Raw genomic sequence first — 17,586 nt, forward strand, 5'->3', positions numbered from 1 at the left:
GTATTTGCCCTCTTACACGTTTAAAAAATCAACAGATATTTAATGTGGTTATCATTATGTTTGTTTTGTGCCATGTATTACCGAGTCTCAATCATTTCAGCCTTCAGCTCAAGTAAAGAAGACATATTTGATTGATCATTCGCTGGACAGTGCTCAAAAGAAAGCATTGCCCAAGTGGGAAAGGGACTTGGAAACTGTCGCTATTATACATGTAACTTGTTAATAATTTTCATATTCAGTTAAAGAAAATATTTTATACAACACATGAGGGCCCAAGGGGGCTACAACACACCAGGGCAGGGATCCAGTACCAAAAACTGATTCGCTCTGTCACCTGGGGAGGGGGTGGAGTGGGAAGGGAAAAGGGAGTAGGCGCCGCCACAATAGGGGCCCGTCGACGCCTCCAGGGAAAAGATAGGAGTGGAAGGTAGGAGATAGGGACAAACCCGCGTTGCCATGAGGACATCGGGGCCCACTAATAGGGAAACCATTACTTGATTTACCAATGAAATTGGCAGATTTTTCTATGAGGAAAAAAATCTATGATAATATTTCGCGCAGTAATTTTTTTTATAATCACAATAATGAGGAGACTGTTTGCCTGTCAGACCCTTGCGCCCACCTCCAGAAAAAATTCTGGATCCGCCCTTGGGTTCATCCCTGGACCACCCACACTATGGAAGGGTTCTGGGGGTACTCCCACTTTAAGAGGGGATGTTTCACCTTTGGAATTTCCCTATTGGAAATTTCTTATAAGAAAATTTCTTATCAGAAATTGGACATATTTCTTATAAGAATTTTTCTTATAAGAAAATTTCTTATAAGAATTTTTCTATAAGAAAATTTCTTATCAGAAATTGGGCATATTTCTTATAAGAATTTTTCTATAAGAAAATTTCTATAAGAAAATTTCTTATCAGAAAATGGGCATATTTCTTATAAGAATTTTTCTTATAAGAAAATTTCTTCTAACTATCAGTTACAAAATGTTATTTATCACAAATTTTCTGATGGAAATATTTATTATAAATATCATATCAACATGCTTAAAACACTTGCGCAAACTTCTATAAAAAGCTACATAAGATTTACATCCCTACTGAGAGTACAAAGTTAGCATTATACCTAATTCAATCCAAATGTAGACGCCTATATCTTATACAGCAAACCTAATGATTTCCCATGAACCAAATGTAGATGTCTATCATCAGTGTACATCAAAAAGGACATTGAAGCTCTGTAAAGTTCACCTGGCTGGCCAGAAAAGGCGAGATACCATAGAGGTCTTTCAGGGCATGGGTTCTGTATAGGGTTAATGTCCCCACATGCTAAAAGAAACTAAAATCAATGAAACCAACGATAGCCTAGAATGATGGACTGATAATTGAATACAACTTTGGCAATCATTACGCAATGAAAGATACAGGAATTGCAATATGGAATATGATTTAACCTTGAAAATTGAAGAAGCAAATGAAATAAAATTCAATTTCCACTGGGGATAGGTACTTCAAGAAATTATATGGGAAGGAAGAGTAAAATTTGATAAATAAAATTCATATGAACAATGTTTATTTAAGATACCAGAGAGAATGAGACCTTTACATGCAGATTTGGATAGATAATGAAAGAAATAAGCAAAGCAAAATGGAATTTGATGCCATTTTAGAGAAAAGGATACGTAGAATATGGCTAACAATAAGTGCAAGATTTAGGGAAATTAATAGGAATCACAGAAACACTGATTGATAATAATAGTTGATATATTTTCCATAAAATAATAACTGTGCAGATGTTGGCATACTCATACAAATTCATTCTCATTCTCTTCAGAGACGACTAAATCACTCTCTTTGTCCATTAAAACACAGTTTTCATTAAAACTTCCTCTTATGTTAGATATACCACAATCTGAAAAATATACATTTCTATCTAAATTAATGATGAAAAGTTTATAATTCAACGAAACTATCTGTTTAAGGTAACATAATACTAGGAATGCCAGTTTTTTTATACTTACCGAATGAGGTCAATGCCTTATTTTGGTTAGAAGCACACGACTTATTTTATTAAACTGCTATCACAAAGACATAGTGAATGATTAACATATAAAAGCAATCCCTAGCAACCTAACAACCATACAAGTTTTGGTTGTTAGGTTGCTAGGGAACCATGTGAACAGTATCCTGCAACGTATGCAATCGTAGTATACATCGTGGTTATTCATGGCCCATATCGAACTTCCATCGGTCAAGTAATCTGTAGACTCGAAAGAGACAGATCTTATAAGTCTACAATTTTTCATGTGCCCTCAGCTATACCTAACAAGTAGCATTAAAGAAGCCTCCGCTTCTTGGAACCATTTATATCAAATACCATGCTGAAAAAAACCAGGAAATTAGCAGAACATTGCTTAAAAAAGAGTTATACATAATTTCCAAAAATTATCATATGTAGAATTCCTTAAATAATTATCAATTGCCAACATAAGTTATGGTGACACGCCTGCTGGATGAAAACATAAAAGGTATGCGACCCGCGCAGCATTATTGTAGAATTCTATAAGAAATGCAGATTTCTTATAAGAATTTTTGTAAAACTTATAGAATCCTATAAGAATTTCTATAAGACTTATAGACTCCTATAAGAAATATGTAAGACTTATAGAATCCTATAAGAATTTCTATAAGACTTATAGAATCCTATAAGAAATATGTAAGACTTATAGAATCCTATAAGAATTCTGTAAGACTTATAGAATCCTACAAGTCTTACAGAATTCTTATAAGAATTTCTGTAAGACTTATAAGAAATTTTCAATAGGGTTGCTTCAGTATGACCTACTCAGAACTTAATTCAGCCAACTTTCTCATGACATAGTTATACATTACTGAAGGGGTTTATCAGGGCAGTATGAAAAATGTCCGCAACCATTTCGATTTGCCAAATTTTTGAGAGGTCCATGGACCATATGGGGGAGACTTTTCCTCCCCCTAAAAATTGGCCCATCACTACAATATTTGGAGGCGGTAGAGATTCGACATCTAAACAGCTTAAGCTATTTTCCTTAATTTTAGGAGCGGTTACCCCAACCCTCTCCCTTCAACGGCCCTTTTGTATGATCTTTTTTTTTCCTTTTCGTGCATCTATATATCCATACTCCACGCGCAGGAAGAGCTATCCTGATGTGTCAGCAACACGTAGAACAATAATTCAACTCACCTCATTCCGGAGAGCACAAACGTGAAAGCACGGTGAGGCGTATTTTCGCCAATATCGTAATCTGAATCATTACAATAAAAAGCAAATTTTTTAAGCAGGTTTATGATCGCTGTTGCAGAAAAGATTAACGATTATCTTTCATGTATAGTCTCCATAATTCTAGCACGCGCTTTAAAATTTGACATTTACAGTGGAGTGTGAAAAAATAACTCTCTCGTTTTGTATGAACCGTATGACTGGTGCAATACTGGTATTATGGGTGCCAGGTTCTTCTGCATTAAGCATGGCGCATATTATTGGATTAATTAATGGGGTAAACAGCCACATTTCAAGCTTAAATGAAGCTGTTTCCCAGCATTTATGCAATATTTAAAAATCAATAAATATTTCTGAGGTAGCATAATTAAACTATGTTATAGGTTAAATCAGCTTCTTTGGTCCCTAAGATATATTTTTTTATACCTTAACTGCAATTATACATTTACCCTAATGATGCATATAAACACTTCCGAACCAAGTTTAAAAACAATCACTGTTTGGCCTTAAATAATCGAACAAAAAATTTGCTCTTCCTGGAATTGATTTTCGTAATAGAGGATTTAATCAGGTTTAATCGCATTTATGACACAATCAAGAAGATAGGATCAACTCTGGGACGTTGTACGCATTCTCGTGAATTTATTGGATTCGGAGACGGCAGCGGCATCATCCGCTATCCCGCTATCACACAAGCAGACTGTCACTTGTCAGCGTTTTTAAAAATGGCGATAGTGCACTGGCCACGGAACTGACGTTTGTGTGTACGTTTTGCGTTTTGGGGTAATCTTGCCCTTCTAATGTGCGACAGCTTAACATGATAGATGCTTGATATGTCGGATCTTAAGGCGCAGCCTCCTATTTAAACCAACTATTCCACTGTGTCGGTCTCTTCGTTTTATCGGCTTTATTTCTGCTCAGTTCTTCATGGAGGGCGATCAAGAAGACATCATACACACAGAAGAATTTTTTCAAGTTACCCATAATGAGGTGGATTCTCAGCCCAATCAGTATAATAACAAGTTATTTTGGGAGAAAATTTTATTTTTCGTGTCTATGTTTGCGGTTGTTTCGTCTGCAACCGTTCTTGTAGTAACTATTCCGTTGTATTTGGAAGCTGTAAATGTCAAAGGTGATGCGTACTCTACCATAATTTTTACGTGCTCTGTATCAGCTGTTTTGCTTGGGGCAGTATGTATAGGCGGACAGCTTCTTTGGCCCTTGCCGAGACGGTCTTTTGGCCCTCCTTTGCCCTTAATGCGCCTTATTCGTGCAGGGATTCTGAATGCTGTCAGTGGAGTCATCTTCGTGTACTCCCTTGATAGAAAGCGAGTGTTGTGCCATTTACAGGATCCTATAATGGGTGTTATTCTCGTGTTTTCACTTGTGTTTTATTTCTTCTTCTGTGGGAAGAGTGAGTAGACCCGTATTTATTTTTATTGATGTCAAGTACGTCCCTCTCCGTTGTTATGTTGTGTGGATTAAAATTTTTCCTACCGAATTCTCTTTAGTGATGGGGCTTCAGAAGATTTTTTGCGCCACGACAATTATCGTCGGGCTTTTCATCAGCGTCGATTACCAACTTTGCGATGAGTTCCGATGTCACGGCAGTAGCAGAGAGCCTCAAAGTGATGAGTCGGTTCGTTTGTCCTGGCGCAGTCATGCTGTTTGGACTTTAGTTTACATTGGCGGCCTCGCAGTCTGGACCCTAAATTTCACCCTTCTGGAAGGCGAAGTTTACAGATCAAGTGTATGTATCGCCTTGCTTTCGTTGTCATTACTTATTAATAGAGGTATTTTACACTCCTCTCATCATGAAAATCAGAAAGCAATACAGTCAGATATTTTTCTCATAATTCCTGAAAAGAATTCGGCGTATCTTGTGTGCCCGTAATCGAATTTTGGTGACGAACCAGCTGGTTATTTACTTAGCAACCGCTGATTTATTTCAACTCTTCACTTTCAGTGCATTCATTCCTCATATGCCCCAGCGTCTCTGTCTTCCACATCTCTACTTAGCACCATATCTCGCCTTGTTGCCACAAAAGATAGACTGAGGCGAATGAATAACGATGCTTGTCGATCTCCTCTACTTGCGTCTTCATCCGATGTCAGCAACACCGTTTTGGATGGTATGAGCGGAATGTCAAGCACAGCGGCTGAATCTCAACCTATCAGTGGGATCCAAATACAGGATTCCGGAGATACGTCTCAGTGTCATGGTTGTCGACTCCCTTCGCCGCCAGCCCTTGCTTTCTGGATACACATCGTCACTATGCTTGCCATATTATGTCTTTGCTGGACCGACATGTTACCCTACATTGGGAAAGTAAGTGATCTTAAGCTATCTTATTTTTTGTGTAAGAATGAAAGATCCTTTGCAGGTTCCACGTGAAAATTTTATTACTGAAACTACAAATTACGATATTTTTGTGTAATTTTTAAGTGATAGCAAAGATGTAGCAACGTCAAATCTCGTTGCAGTCTTAGTATAGTTTTCAGGTGACACCTAACCTAAGGGTCTTTCAGTCTTGATAGAACGGTTCCAACGTATCTCTCCTGGAACAGCCAGTTTTAATTTTTATAGTATTGTGTGGTGGGTTTAGATTTTAAGGTAGTGTTCAGATTCATTAGTGAAAAAATCTTTCTCCTTCCACTATTTTAGACTCAAGGTAGTCCTATGTCCTTTCTGTCTCCGTTTCTATTAGAGGTGCCTACCTATTCCTTTAGCTTTCCAGCTCTGTGCTGGATTCTATAGCAAAGAATGGCAATCATAGCATCATTATTCCTTTTTCTTGTTATTACTATTCACTTAGTGATTTCCTGTTGTGCTTTGATTGATTGCTTAAATGCTAGCCTTCTTTAACAATAATTATCTCTTTTCTAGTGGTGTAGGCTGCATGTCAGGAGCACATTACCTTTTACTCATTTTTAGCTTTGGATGCCGAACTTATATTTTAACTCTTAGGTTGCAGGAAATTTTTTAAATGTTTTGTATTTTTTGGATGGCCAGGGAGAGTTGAGGTGAAATTGCAATTCCTACAGTGTGGAAAAGTGCCCATGGGTTCTACCTAGGTCGTAATAAAAGTGTTGGGAAACCGAAGAAGGTAATCAGTCGCGCAATGGTCCAACGTTTAAAAATGTTTTCCTCCAGTCATCTTACGAAACTTATGAAAACGTTCCTGCAGTCTAAGGATTAAAGTGTACTTTCTTGTTTCTTATGTACTACTCGTAGAAAGTTTTTATTTATGTCTTTTGGTGGAGCCATAAACAGTGAAGTGTTCAGGCACCACCCTAATGTTGCTACCGAACTGTATACATGCCATTTCATCATTCGTATTCATATGAATACTTTCCATCTTCATCCATGCCACTAAGAATAAGCATTTTAATTTTTTTGTCTGTTTATGCCATGGCTAGGGGTTTTAAATCAGGTCATAGCGAATGTTTTAATTTGTTGAAATTTTCATTTCTTATCGGTTCTTTTTTTTAAGATGTAAAAAAAACTTTTTGTGTAAGTCTACTCCTAATGCATAGCTCGTTTGCTGTAAAACAGGGAGTCTGTTGGGATCCAGACTATTAGAAAGCTGCTTGGTAGTCAATTTATTGTGGTACACAACAGTCTGAGAAATCATGGGAATGTCAGGGACATTAGGCTGTGGTCAAGGGATAACTTGAGAGGCATAGCAAAAAGATGACTTTTGTGGTTGAATGTTTAAAAAGTGGCTGGGTTAGGTGGTCATTTTGTTGACTTGGACTTGGATGAACTTGGTGCCACTTGACTTAATTTCTGCTTCTACTACTACTTGACGTTATCTCACTAATATGTACCTTGCTACATTTTTCCTTAAAATCTCAGTGTACGACTCCTTTAATATTAATGTAAAGTTATGGAAACTTAAAAACATTATGTCTAGAAATCAGGGAAATTGAACATGAAAAGTTGATATGAACACATTATATATGTTGGGGGTATAATCACAATAATTGAGTGGTAATTGTGGATTAACCACTTGCCTTTCCTTTTATCGTAAGGGTGCATCTGCTGCTGAATCATGGGAGTTGATAACATCTGGATTGTCTTGTCACTTTGGAGGAGGTGGTGAGTCTTGCAAAATGGTTGCTCAACGAGGTTGGGCTTTTGCCATTGCCTATACAGTATTTTTTCTGACGTCGACTGTCCTGTTAGTTCTGTCAGAATCCTCTGTGCTCACTATGGCTACCCCTACAGCAGCATTACCTCTGGCATCGATATTCTGGTCTGTGTTGCATGATGGTGGGCTGTCTGGCCAAGAACCCGGCCTTCACTTGGCTCCTGCGGTCACAGGAGAGCTGATCTGTGCTCTCCTTGGCCTACCAGTGGTCCTGGTTGGGCTAGGCTTATTCTGTAAAAGTCACTGGGCCGAAAGAGCCCAAGCCGAAAGCTGCAGACAGCTACTGTCAGGCGGTACGCGTAGGGTGGTCATTGTGGAAGAGAAGCATGGAGACACTCTTGATTCAGGACCCAACTAAAGATACATAGTATGAACGTTAGATTTTGTAAAATGTAGGTGGTCAATTCCTGTATTTTGGTGACATTTTGGTTCGTGCATTTGTAAAGTGAGTATATATATTTTTCAACCCTTTTTATGGAATTTTAAGGATATCTTACAAGTTGTAAAATGCTGTGGCAAATAGTCATAGTAGAAGAAGAAGCAGGAAAAAAACTTATTTTATCTCTGGCATTTCAAAGGATGCCTACCCATCAAAATTGTTAGTGTCTGTTTAGTAGATTGGATCTGAACGTTCACATTGTCATACCAAGTGATTTGTTTTCCGATGCGTTATTTCAGCGTGTTATTCGGATATGTCGTACCAAATACCTTAAAGAGGCTAGCAACAATCAAAGTTTATAAGCCTTCATTGAACATTTAAACCTATAAGACTAAGCGTGACAATTTTAGCTTTGTTAAATGAAAATATTATTTATATTGTGAATGGCAATATTAAATTCTGTTTGCCAGTGTTGTCTTTTCACCTGGCTTGTGCTTATGCAGTTGTACTACCCTAGTATCACAGTTCCTTTACCTCAAATTTAAAATACATGCTACATGCATTTTTATACTTAAGAACAACAAAATATTTACGTTGATATTCGACATCTCAGAACCAGGGACTATGCCATTTGCATGATTATTCGTGCAGGGCAAGTGCATAAATTTGTGATAATGGTGGCTTTCCATGTACTATATTTTCTCATGCATAGAATGCTCTTAATGATACCTGAATGATACTACTTGATATTTGGCCATCATTTTGGAGAATCATCTTTAAGTTACCCATCAAAACTGTTCACAGAAAAACTTAAGATTTTTGTTACTCACCATTTATTCTGAGTGCAGCAGTTTTTGCCAATTGGAAGTTATTAGCTTATTTATCATGTGGGTTTTGTATTGTGTTTTTAATCATCCTAGTTCATTACGTCAATGATTTTAAATGTATTGTTTCAAAGCTTTATTCGTATTTATCAATTGTGAGGGATATTTGATTTTATATTCATGCACTCATTACCCTGTGTGTAAGGAGTTAATGAGACATCCATCATTAAAATGTAAGGGAATAGGGTAAAGCAATTCATTGATGTAAAGGTAAAATGTGAATCTCTCTTCTTGTTATTTGCCCTTCAGTTGAATTTTGGTGAAAATTTCCAAGGTAATTATTGATATATTCAGAATTATCAGCCTGTTATACACATGAAGTAGATCGTTTGCCATCTTTTGGCTCAATCAAGCAACACCTTATGCATCTGTACACAAATTTTTTGTAAGGGATGCAAAATTAATACCATTAGACATGTTAATAGGGTAATTCTGCCCCCATACATAGTCCTTGTTTTTGGGATTTACGGTGCTTCATTCCTCCTTTTAGGCCCAGAGTAAATAGTTAATTGCATTATTTTAATGGCAATCATTCTAACGAACACAGGATTCATCCCAGTTTCATTTTTACTTTATTATATTCGTGAGTACTTAACATAGGGAATTTCACTTGTAATGCAGGGTAAATTAGTGTCATGCTGAAAGAAATTTGAGTAATAGATTTAAAAAAAAATGCTGACTATACAGTATGAATGGCTTATTGTCACCAAGTGTTTTCAATTGAAGTGACTTATCCAGTGATCCATGTCTTAGCCTTTCCTTAGCTTTGTGAAAATTAGATCCAAGGTTAAAACTGCTTGGTGGTAATCTTAGAGGGAATTTTGCAGTGGAATTCCTTGGATGTTTTGTGATATTGTTTGCTGAGTTGATATGCTATTTTTTGTATTGTTTTAACTATGATTAAGTGAGTTTACATCATTTACAGTTCAACTTACATTCATAAATGATGTTTTAAGAAAAAAGCCACTGTGTTGCTAGTCTCGGTCTCTATATTTGGGAACATCCTTCGTGACGTCTTTTTTTTATTGTGATTTAGTGATAAAACTTCAATGACCAGCGTGAGGTATCACCCTTTTTAGTTATCAATAAGATATAAGTTGATTTAGAGCTGTATATTGCTTTGTTATTTGATTGAAAGAGGAATCGAAGATGGTCGTATGGTTCTGTACCATTCCAATAAACCAAAGAGTTATCTATTGTTAATATGCAATGGTTGAGAAAAAATGAGTGTTCCAATGTCATTATACTCTGTTCCAAACATCTTTGGGGGTAGGAAGTGTATGTTGCTGAAGCAAGTGAGGGTGAGCAGAGGGAAAGATTCTTGGCACATGACTATCATCGTATTACTATCTTTCTACTACTATCACTATCCAAATTATTGGGCAAGGGCAAGTGGAAGGATTTAGAAACAATCATAGGGGAAATTATTTGAAAAATTGAGTGGATATGAAAGTGGAAGAACATAGACGATGGAGCTCACCAACACTGGCTGGTCTTATACATAGTCTATCCTTCCCCACTCACTTTAGGCCATTGTTGCCCCACAAAGATATTTGGAAAAGAGTGTCATGCTTTGAGAGGCATTTATTAATTAGGTAGGAAATAAGATGTTTGCAGGCCAGGGTGAAAAATAGAAGTTTGTAACTGCCAGGAATAACTTCAATTGGTTCAGAAAAGACTATTACAATTTAGGAAGAATATTTTCTGTCCTCTTTTCCTTGTTATTTATTAAACTCTTTCATTTTAAATCTTAGGTGGTTCTGAATTAAATTGTTTTCAAAATCATCATGAAGGTTTCATGATAAAATTCTTATAACTACATGTTTGAGTATTGCCTTAGCTTACCTTATTGTGAGCAATATCAATACTTTAACCATTGTATTACTGAGAAAAATTAAGTGCTTATTTTTCTGTATGTAATGCAGTATTTTAAATTAATTTTTGGAAAGTTAAGTTTTTTTTTACTCATCATCCTTGCCTGTTAATATTTTAAATAAATGCTCAGATTTGATAATGAAATTTTTTGGGAGTTCATAAAATTACTGCAATGTAACATTGAAGCAGTATAATTTCTTTTCAAGTATGATGTAAACTGTGAAAACTAGCTGTTTTTAGAAGTATCCATACTTGATTTTAGCCAATGGGTCAGTTTGCTGCCCTATTAAGTTGAATTTTCAGTTTTAGCATGTGGAAGTTAATGTTGGTAGTTATTTGAGTATGAGGAGATGGCTAGTCGTTTGAAGGCATTAGAGTAAAGGGATTTTTAGTGCACTCTTACAAGTACATGTCGTAAAATGTATTGACTGATGGCATTTAAAGTGCACCCGAAGGTGCAGTAAAAATGTTGCGAATAGCATGTTGAATGTTGTGACCAATGTAATTACTACTGTATATGTCTATGTAATGAAATATCAACAGATTTGATAACAGAATGTTAAACCATAATTTTGATAGTCCTGGGGTCTTCCGGAGTTATTTTTATGTGCTTGGGAAAGTGCATGTTACTTCTGGTTTTAAATTAGAGTTGAAAGCAGGAACCTTTCTTATTTACCTGTACCCCTGTACATAATATTTTCTCCAACAAGTGAATGACATCAGGAACCATGTATATAAATGTAAGGTTCCTACTGTAAAATATTGTATCAAAATGATCATCTTCAAGGGGCTAAATATTAAAATTGTGCCAAAAATAGCATTTCGGGTGTAAGAAACAGCTTTATATGCCTTGAACTGTTCTGTACGTTAGTACATACTGTCAAAAACTGACTATTTCTGGAATTGTAATTATTTAAGTGTTAGAGGTAGCTTGGAAAAACCTCAAGGTGGTAATGAAGCTCATTGAGTGGTTGTATTTTGTTCTTTCATTGTCTAAGTCATATGTTAACTTTTTAATATATTATTCCTGTTTTGAAATTGCTGTTATTTAATTTACTATGTATCAAAAATGCTTTTGAAATTATGAACTGATTAGGATTATGAATAGGATTGCTTGCAATACCTACTGCCGAGTGTTATTGGTTTTCCTGATTAATTTAAGTATAATAATTATGAACCAGTATTTTTAAGGAATTTAGTTTAGGAAAGTCTTCCATCATTGAAAACTTCATTCCCACTGTGAAATAATGTTAGAGTGAGCACCATTTTAGCTGAAAGAATAGTTTGGTAAGTAATGTATGGAATATGAATAGATATTGGTGTACAAAAGACTAATAGATAGTGTCGAGTGTAGAAGAAAATATTATTATATGTGTCAATGTGTAAAGAGGGAAATCAGTGTTGAAACTTCACATATCTGAGTGATCATCAGGTGATAGCAGATATTTAATAATGTAAAAATTGTATTTCATCTGCCTATTATTATTTATTGTTGACAGCATTCCTGCTAAGTCCATTTTGCCCGTCCAGTAAATTTAATTTATAAGTAATTGGTGAATTTGTTGTTTCAAGCTCTCTCTTTACTTATCAAGCTTAAACAATTTAAATATTTTATTGGGTAATTTCATGATATTCCATTTTAATGGATTTTTATCAGTAAATATTTATACTAATACCACATAGCAGTAAAGAATTGTTAGCTTCTGTATTGTTTTTAGGACTATATTTGGATGCTGAAGCATTCAAATGTGGGTTGCGAGTTTCTGTTATGTGGTTTTAGGTATTCTTTATCCTCGTTAAAATCCTTAACTATGTACGCTTCTTTACTCTGTGATTTTTACTATTCTTCTCTATGATACCTTGAATTTAATCTTCTTGATGACTATATCCATAAATTTAATCGGTTTCATATTTATCTGTTATTTATAACCATTTATCAATATCGATTCAACATTTTTGCCTATGTGTTAAGAAGTTTTATTCATCAATTTACCTCAGATGAAGATGTAATACTTCAGGTTTTACCCATTTAAATTATATTACTGTCTACTCTATCATTCTACTAACGTAGTGTCAAAGTTGGGCAGGTGTCTGGTTCAGAGATACTGTATTTTAAATTCTGAACACTGATGATATTGCCACTCTACAGTCAAGTTGATGTTTTGGGTATGATGCATTTAAGTATGCTAAACTTGTGGATTACATCATCACCTGCTGCTTCAAATGATCCTTGCACATAATTACCTTCATGTGTAATCACATTCACTCTAGCCTGTTTTACTTCTCACTTTCATTGTGGTCCTTTTTTTATAATTTTATTAATTTTGTACATCAAATTTCCCTGCAGCTTAAATGCTAGAAAATCAAGTAAAATATCCTGAAAATTACTTCAATGTTTTTTGCACGCTACAATAGTGACTGTTTTTGTATTTTGCATAATTTTCATTTCTGGCTTCGACACCTGATATCTGACTGGAAATTTTGAAAATGCCTCAGTTTTAATTATTTTTCATTTTTAGATCAAAGTCTCAAGGAGTCTCGAGGATGATTGATTAGTTTTTGGCTTGGTGTTCTGAGGTCATTTGAGCTTGATTGAATTGGTGGAAAAATTCTTTGCTATAACCAGGATGCCGAGCAAAGTACCTAAATGATTTTTTACTTTTTATTCCATGTGAGTTTTTGTGGTGAATGATTGGCAAGCATTGGTAGACTTCTCTAAATGCAATATAATTTTGAAGCCGCAAACCTAAGTTTGGATTTATGCATTTTTTCCATTTTCTGAGCCGTAAACTCGTGTCAAATGACTCTCGACTGGAAAATGTGTCCCTAGAATGGGATGCCAGCGACCCAGCCTTTGTATTAACGATAGCTGGAGTGCATCATTGAAGTATTAGTGTACGAAGTGAGAGAATCGTTCTCACTCACTAAGTGCTTTTAGGAAGAGAATGGGGATGGGCTGGCTAGGGCGTATGGTCAGCAATGGCTGAGGTCCTCTGGCCTGATACGACCATGTCTTGGTCCTGTCTGTCCCCGCCCCCCCCCCCCTCTTAGATGCTTCAGTTCAATTCATCATCAAAATGAGGGGTGGCAATTTTGTGTCCAGCTCAGGGCCCAAGTGAGCCCTGACCACCAGTGAGTAGTAATGATGATTTCATGGGATGCGATGAGCGTCTGAGATCATTTGCACCTTTGTAAATCATGATAGAATTTGTTTGTTAGGCGTTAGAAGTGGTGACCAGAGGAAGGTAGGGCATTTTGTTGGGGTTTTTAATCAGCTTGCGCTAAAGGCCTGCTCCAAACCATCTCATGGGTTGAATTCTGGGTTGCTCGACTCGTAGTAATCTGACACCTTGGAAGTTTTGAGTGTAAGACTCAAATGACTTGACTAATTGTTGGAGCATCTCTACCAGTGACATCATGGCAAAATTAGCAGTGCTGGAACGCACTTTCCTTAACTTTTTTTAGAAGTTAAATAATACTGTGCATATTTTTTATTACAACTTATTATTTATATTTATTACAATTTTTTTTTGGTTTTGGTTATGAATGTATATAATAGAAATTCTGAGGAAACAAAATTGATAAAAGTGTTATTTGACTATTGTATTTTTTGTTAACCAGTGCCGGAATGGCTTTCCGGCACCATGAAAACACTGATCTCTACCTTCCTGCAGCAATAACTGCTGTTTGGACTACCATGAGGATGAAGCCTCAACTCCGTAGCTTATCTAGATGAGTGCATAGTCATCAGCCTAGGCCTAAGATGGGAAAGTAGACGTTAGTCGGTCAGAACACTTCCAGGATCACTAAGACCAGGCTTATCAACATTTTTCTACAGTGTAGTACATTGCATTTATCTGAATTCCTTTATACATTTATAGTGATTCTTTAACATGCAGTAATTACTCATTGTTCTATCCTGATATTATCTTTTATTTTTTTAAAGAATATTCAAAACTGAGTGAAGGGGTGGTAAAATAATCCAAGGGTGATCCTTAAAAGTGTTTGTACCGAATTCTACTCTTTGTTCCAGAGAATTGTCGACTTTGAGCATAATCACAATTTAAAAAGAGAAACATTCAGAAAGTAAACACGAACAATTTTTTGGGACTTGTGAAAGCTTTGTATCATGCCTTTTATTGCTTAAAAACCTATTGTGCCTAAGTAGGTCAGTGTTTTTACCATGAATTTTTTTACAGCAGTGAGATTTGGTGAAATTTGTGCATCATTTCGTAGCTTGTTTGCTATTTAATTCCCCCTCATCCGTAGAGCAATAGCCCTGCTTGTTCATCACCCAATCATCGATGAAGTAATTGTCTCTCATGGTGTATATAAAGAGAAATATATCGAAAAAATCATATCCAGGAGATACTTAGTCTGATCTTTTTTTTTATTTGAGTGGAGATGAGGATGTACCTAAATGGCAATCGCGGCTTTACTTTCATTTTGTCATTGAGATTTGGGATTTTATCCTTGAGAATGAGCATAATCGTGTTTTAGTTTAAAAAAATCTGATTTCCGTACTTTGGTCCTGGGTTTCACTTCAAGCCAGTATCCCTACGTTGGAGATCGCATTATTGATGTATCTCAGCACTATGTTTGCAATTGATGTGTGCCAAATTAGATGTATTGTGGGGAAAAAAAAATAAACCAAAGAAAACCAATGTGTTAGATTAACTGTCTAAATATAAAAAAGGTGTTTGTAATCTGAATTGGTCATGTGTGTACATTGTGGGCACATTTATCAATGTTTTTTAAAACAGAGTTTCTCTGTGTCATTTAATTGTATGGCTGTTAAACTATTGTTGTGGAATCCATTTCAACAAATATGCTTGCTCAACTGTTTTCCGCAGCATTTGTCGGAACTGAATCATTATTTTTGTGCACATAGCTCTATTGGATTTTCTAAGGCACATTTGAACATGGTTTTTAAGGGTTTTAAGCTGATGTTATTCTTGTTCGTATTTGCCAATTAGCTACGTGGCTGTGTGATTGTTGACAATGATGATAAAATGTTCTAGTAATTTCCTTTTGTAAAGACCATTAATTATCATCTGGAAAGAGTAAATTTATTGGATCAGTCTATTTTGTTTTATTTATATTTCCCAATCCTTACTATTACTCTTGGGGTTGTAGTAGCTCAGGGTAATCTGGGTAAGGTCAGGAGATTTAATTGGGCGGGGGAAAATCTTGGGAATCCCATCCATAGCGTCAGGTAAAATTTAAGTCTTGAAGAGTGAATCGAGAGAACTGCTGTGCTGTCAACTGACTGAGGTCTTGCAAAGGGTTTGGACCAGCCGGGGAAATCAGCGATGTGAAAATCGGGATTGCAAATTCAAGTCAGGGGAAATCTCCATAGGCAGATTATAAAGATGAAAAATGTGGTTTAATGTGCTGAGCATTTTTGCGTTCAAACTGCGTGGTGGTCATTTTGTCCCTGCCCTGCATGGGTGGCATGGGTAAGTGTAGACTTGGCACTTCTAGACTCCATTAGTACTACTAGAATTTATTTCACTGTATACCGAGCTGCATTTTTCCATGCATCAAAGTCCCAATGTGCAGCTGCTTTGCTATTGATATAAAGTCTGGGAAATTAAAAAAATTCGATTTCAAATCGGGGAAATTGAAAATGAAAGAAGGTTGCATATCCGAAACAGTTGTGGTAAATGTCTTTTAGGATGTACATAAATTGGATTTAAGGCTTGGTTACTTTTTACACTGAAAATTAAAGTTCTGATGGCATTACATCGCATAACTTTTGTATATTATCCCCTATTATTATTTAATTCAATTTTCCCACTTCAAATTTTGAACTAATTTCCTGTGCTATTTGCTCGCCTTTGATGTGTTCGGAAGAAAGTTTGTCTGCAATACAAGTTGAATACTCCAAATAATCTGCGAGAAACACCATCTGTGTTTCTGAGTAAAAATTTTATTGCAGTTGAAGCTGGCTTTGATTAGCCTGGCATGGTTGAAAGCAGAGTTAAGAAAACGTGAGGGGAAATGAACATTTTTTCAGGGTATTGTCAGAGAGTTTGAATTTGGGTAATTCGCAACCGAAACCCATGCTCAAAAAATTCCTTTCACTACAGAAGTGAAGTGAGCGAAAGTCAAATATTTCAAAAAATTGGGCAAAGTCAATTGTGGAATTGATATATCTCATTATACCAATTTGATTTTACCATTGCTTAGTTTATATTAGTTCTAGCCAGCAAATTGACACGTGAATTTTGGCTGACATCAGTAGATATGATTATTCACAAATTTCTAACCTCATCCTGCAGGGGCAGATCCAGGATTTCTTTCTGGGGGGGCACAAGCAAGGCCATATCCAGGATTTTGTTCTGGGGGGGGGCACAAGGATACAACGTAATACAAAACGAACTCAATGATAATGGGACCATATTAAAAATCTAGCATATTTTTAAGGGCCTGGGGGGGCCCGTGCCCCCCTCCCCCAGATCTGCCTATGTCAGCATGAATGATCTGCATTTGATATACCTATTTCCTTTTCATCAAGCATGAATGTTTGTCATGGGGAGATCCAGCAAGGGGATGCATAACCCTATCAGATCTCTTTTCCCATTGTCTACTGTGGATTCCATTTCCCCTACCTTTGGCCTATCCTCAAAACTTCAAGTGTGCACCCTGGCCTCAAGGAAATCTTAGATCCAGCTGTGATATGAATCTGGTAAGTAGGTAGGTATGCATTATCAAAGATATTTGATTTATGTTGTGTGATCCCTTAAGAAATACAATATAATTTAACAATGTCGGCCTAAAAAGCTGATATGATTCATCAATTTAGTGGAATAAATATCCCTGTAATTATCAGTTATGAAGGTAGAAATGTCATCTTCATTAAATTGTGTTCATGAATAACTTAATGTGAATGTGCAGAATGTTATTCACAACCAGCATGGTTAAAAAGACTGCTCTATATTTAAAGTTACTTTTTCAGACCATAGGCCCTGATTCCCTTCACTAATAGAAAAGTCAGAATTGCTGATTATTAAATTGTCTGCATAAATTTCCT

General features: G+C 36.1%; 1 protein-coding gene across 1 annotated transcript; it reads left to right on the plus strand.

Annotated features, from left to right (window-relative positions):
* Window positions 1-3,934: 3,934 nt before the first annotated feature.
* LOC124163213 lies at window positions 3,935-15,633 on the plus strand. The gene is made up of 4 exons (XM_046539957.1): window positions 3,935-4,672; window positions 4,770-5,008; window positions 5,225-5,587; window positions 7,294-15,633. Exons 1-4 carry the CDS (start codon window positions 4,186-4,188, stop codon window positions 7,768-7,770), a joined length of 1,566 nt encoding a protein of 521 aa, XP_046395913.1. The 5' UTR covers window positions 3,935-4,185; the 3' UTR covers window positions 7,771-15,633.
* The last annotated feature ends 1,953 nt before the right edge of the window (window positions 15,634-17,586 follow it).

This window comes from Ischnura elegans, chromosome 8 (assembly GCF_921293095.1).
Source record: "Ischnura elegans chromosome 8, ioIscEleg1.1, whole genome shotgun sequence".
NCBI lineage: Eukaryota > Metazoa > Arthropoda > Insecta > Odonata > Coenagrionidae > Ischnura > Ischnura elegans.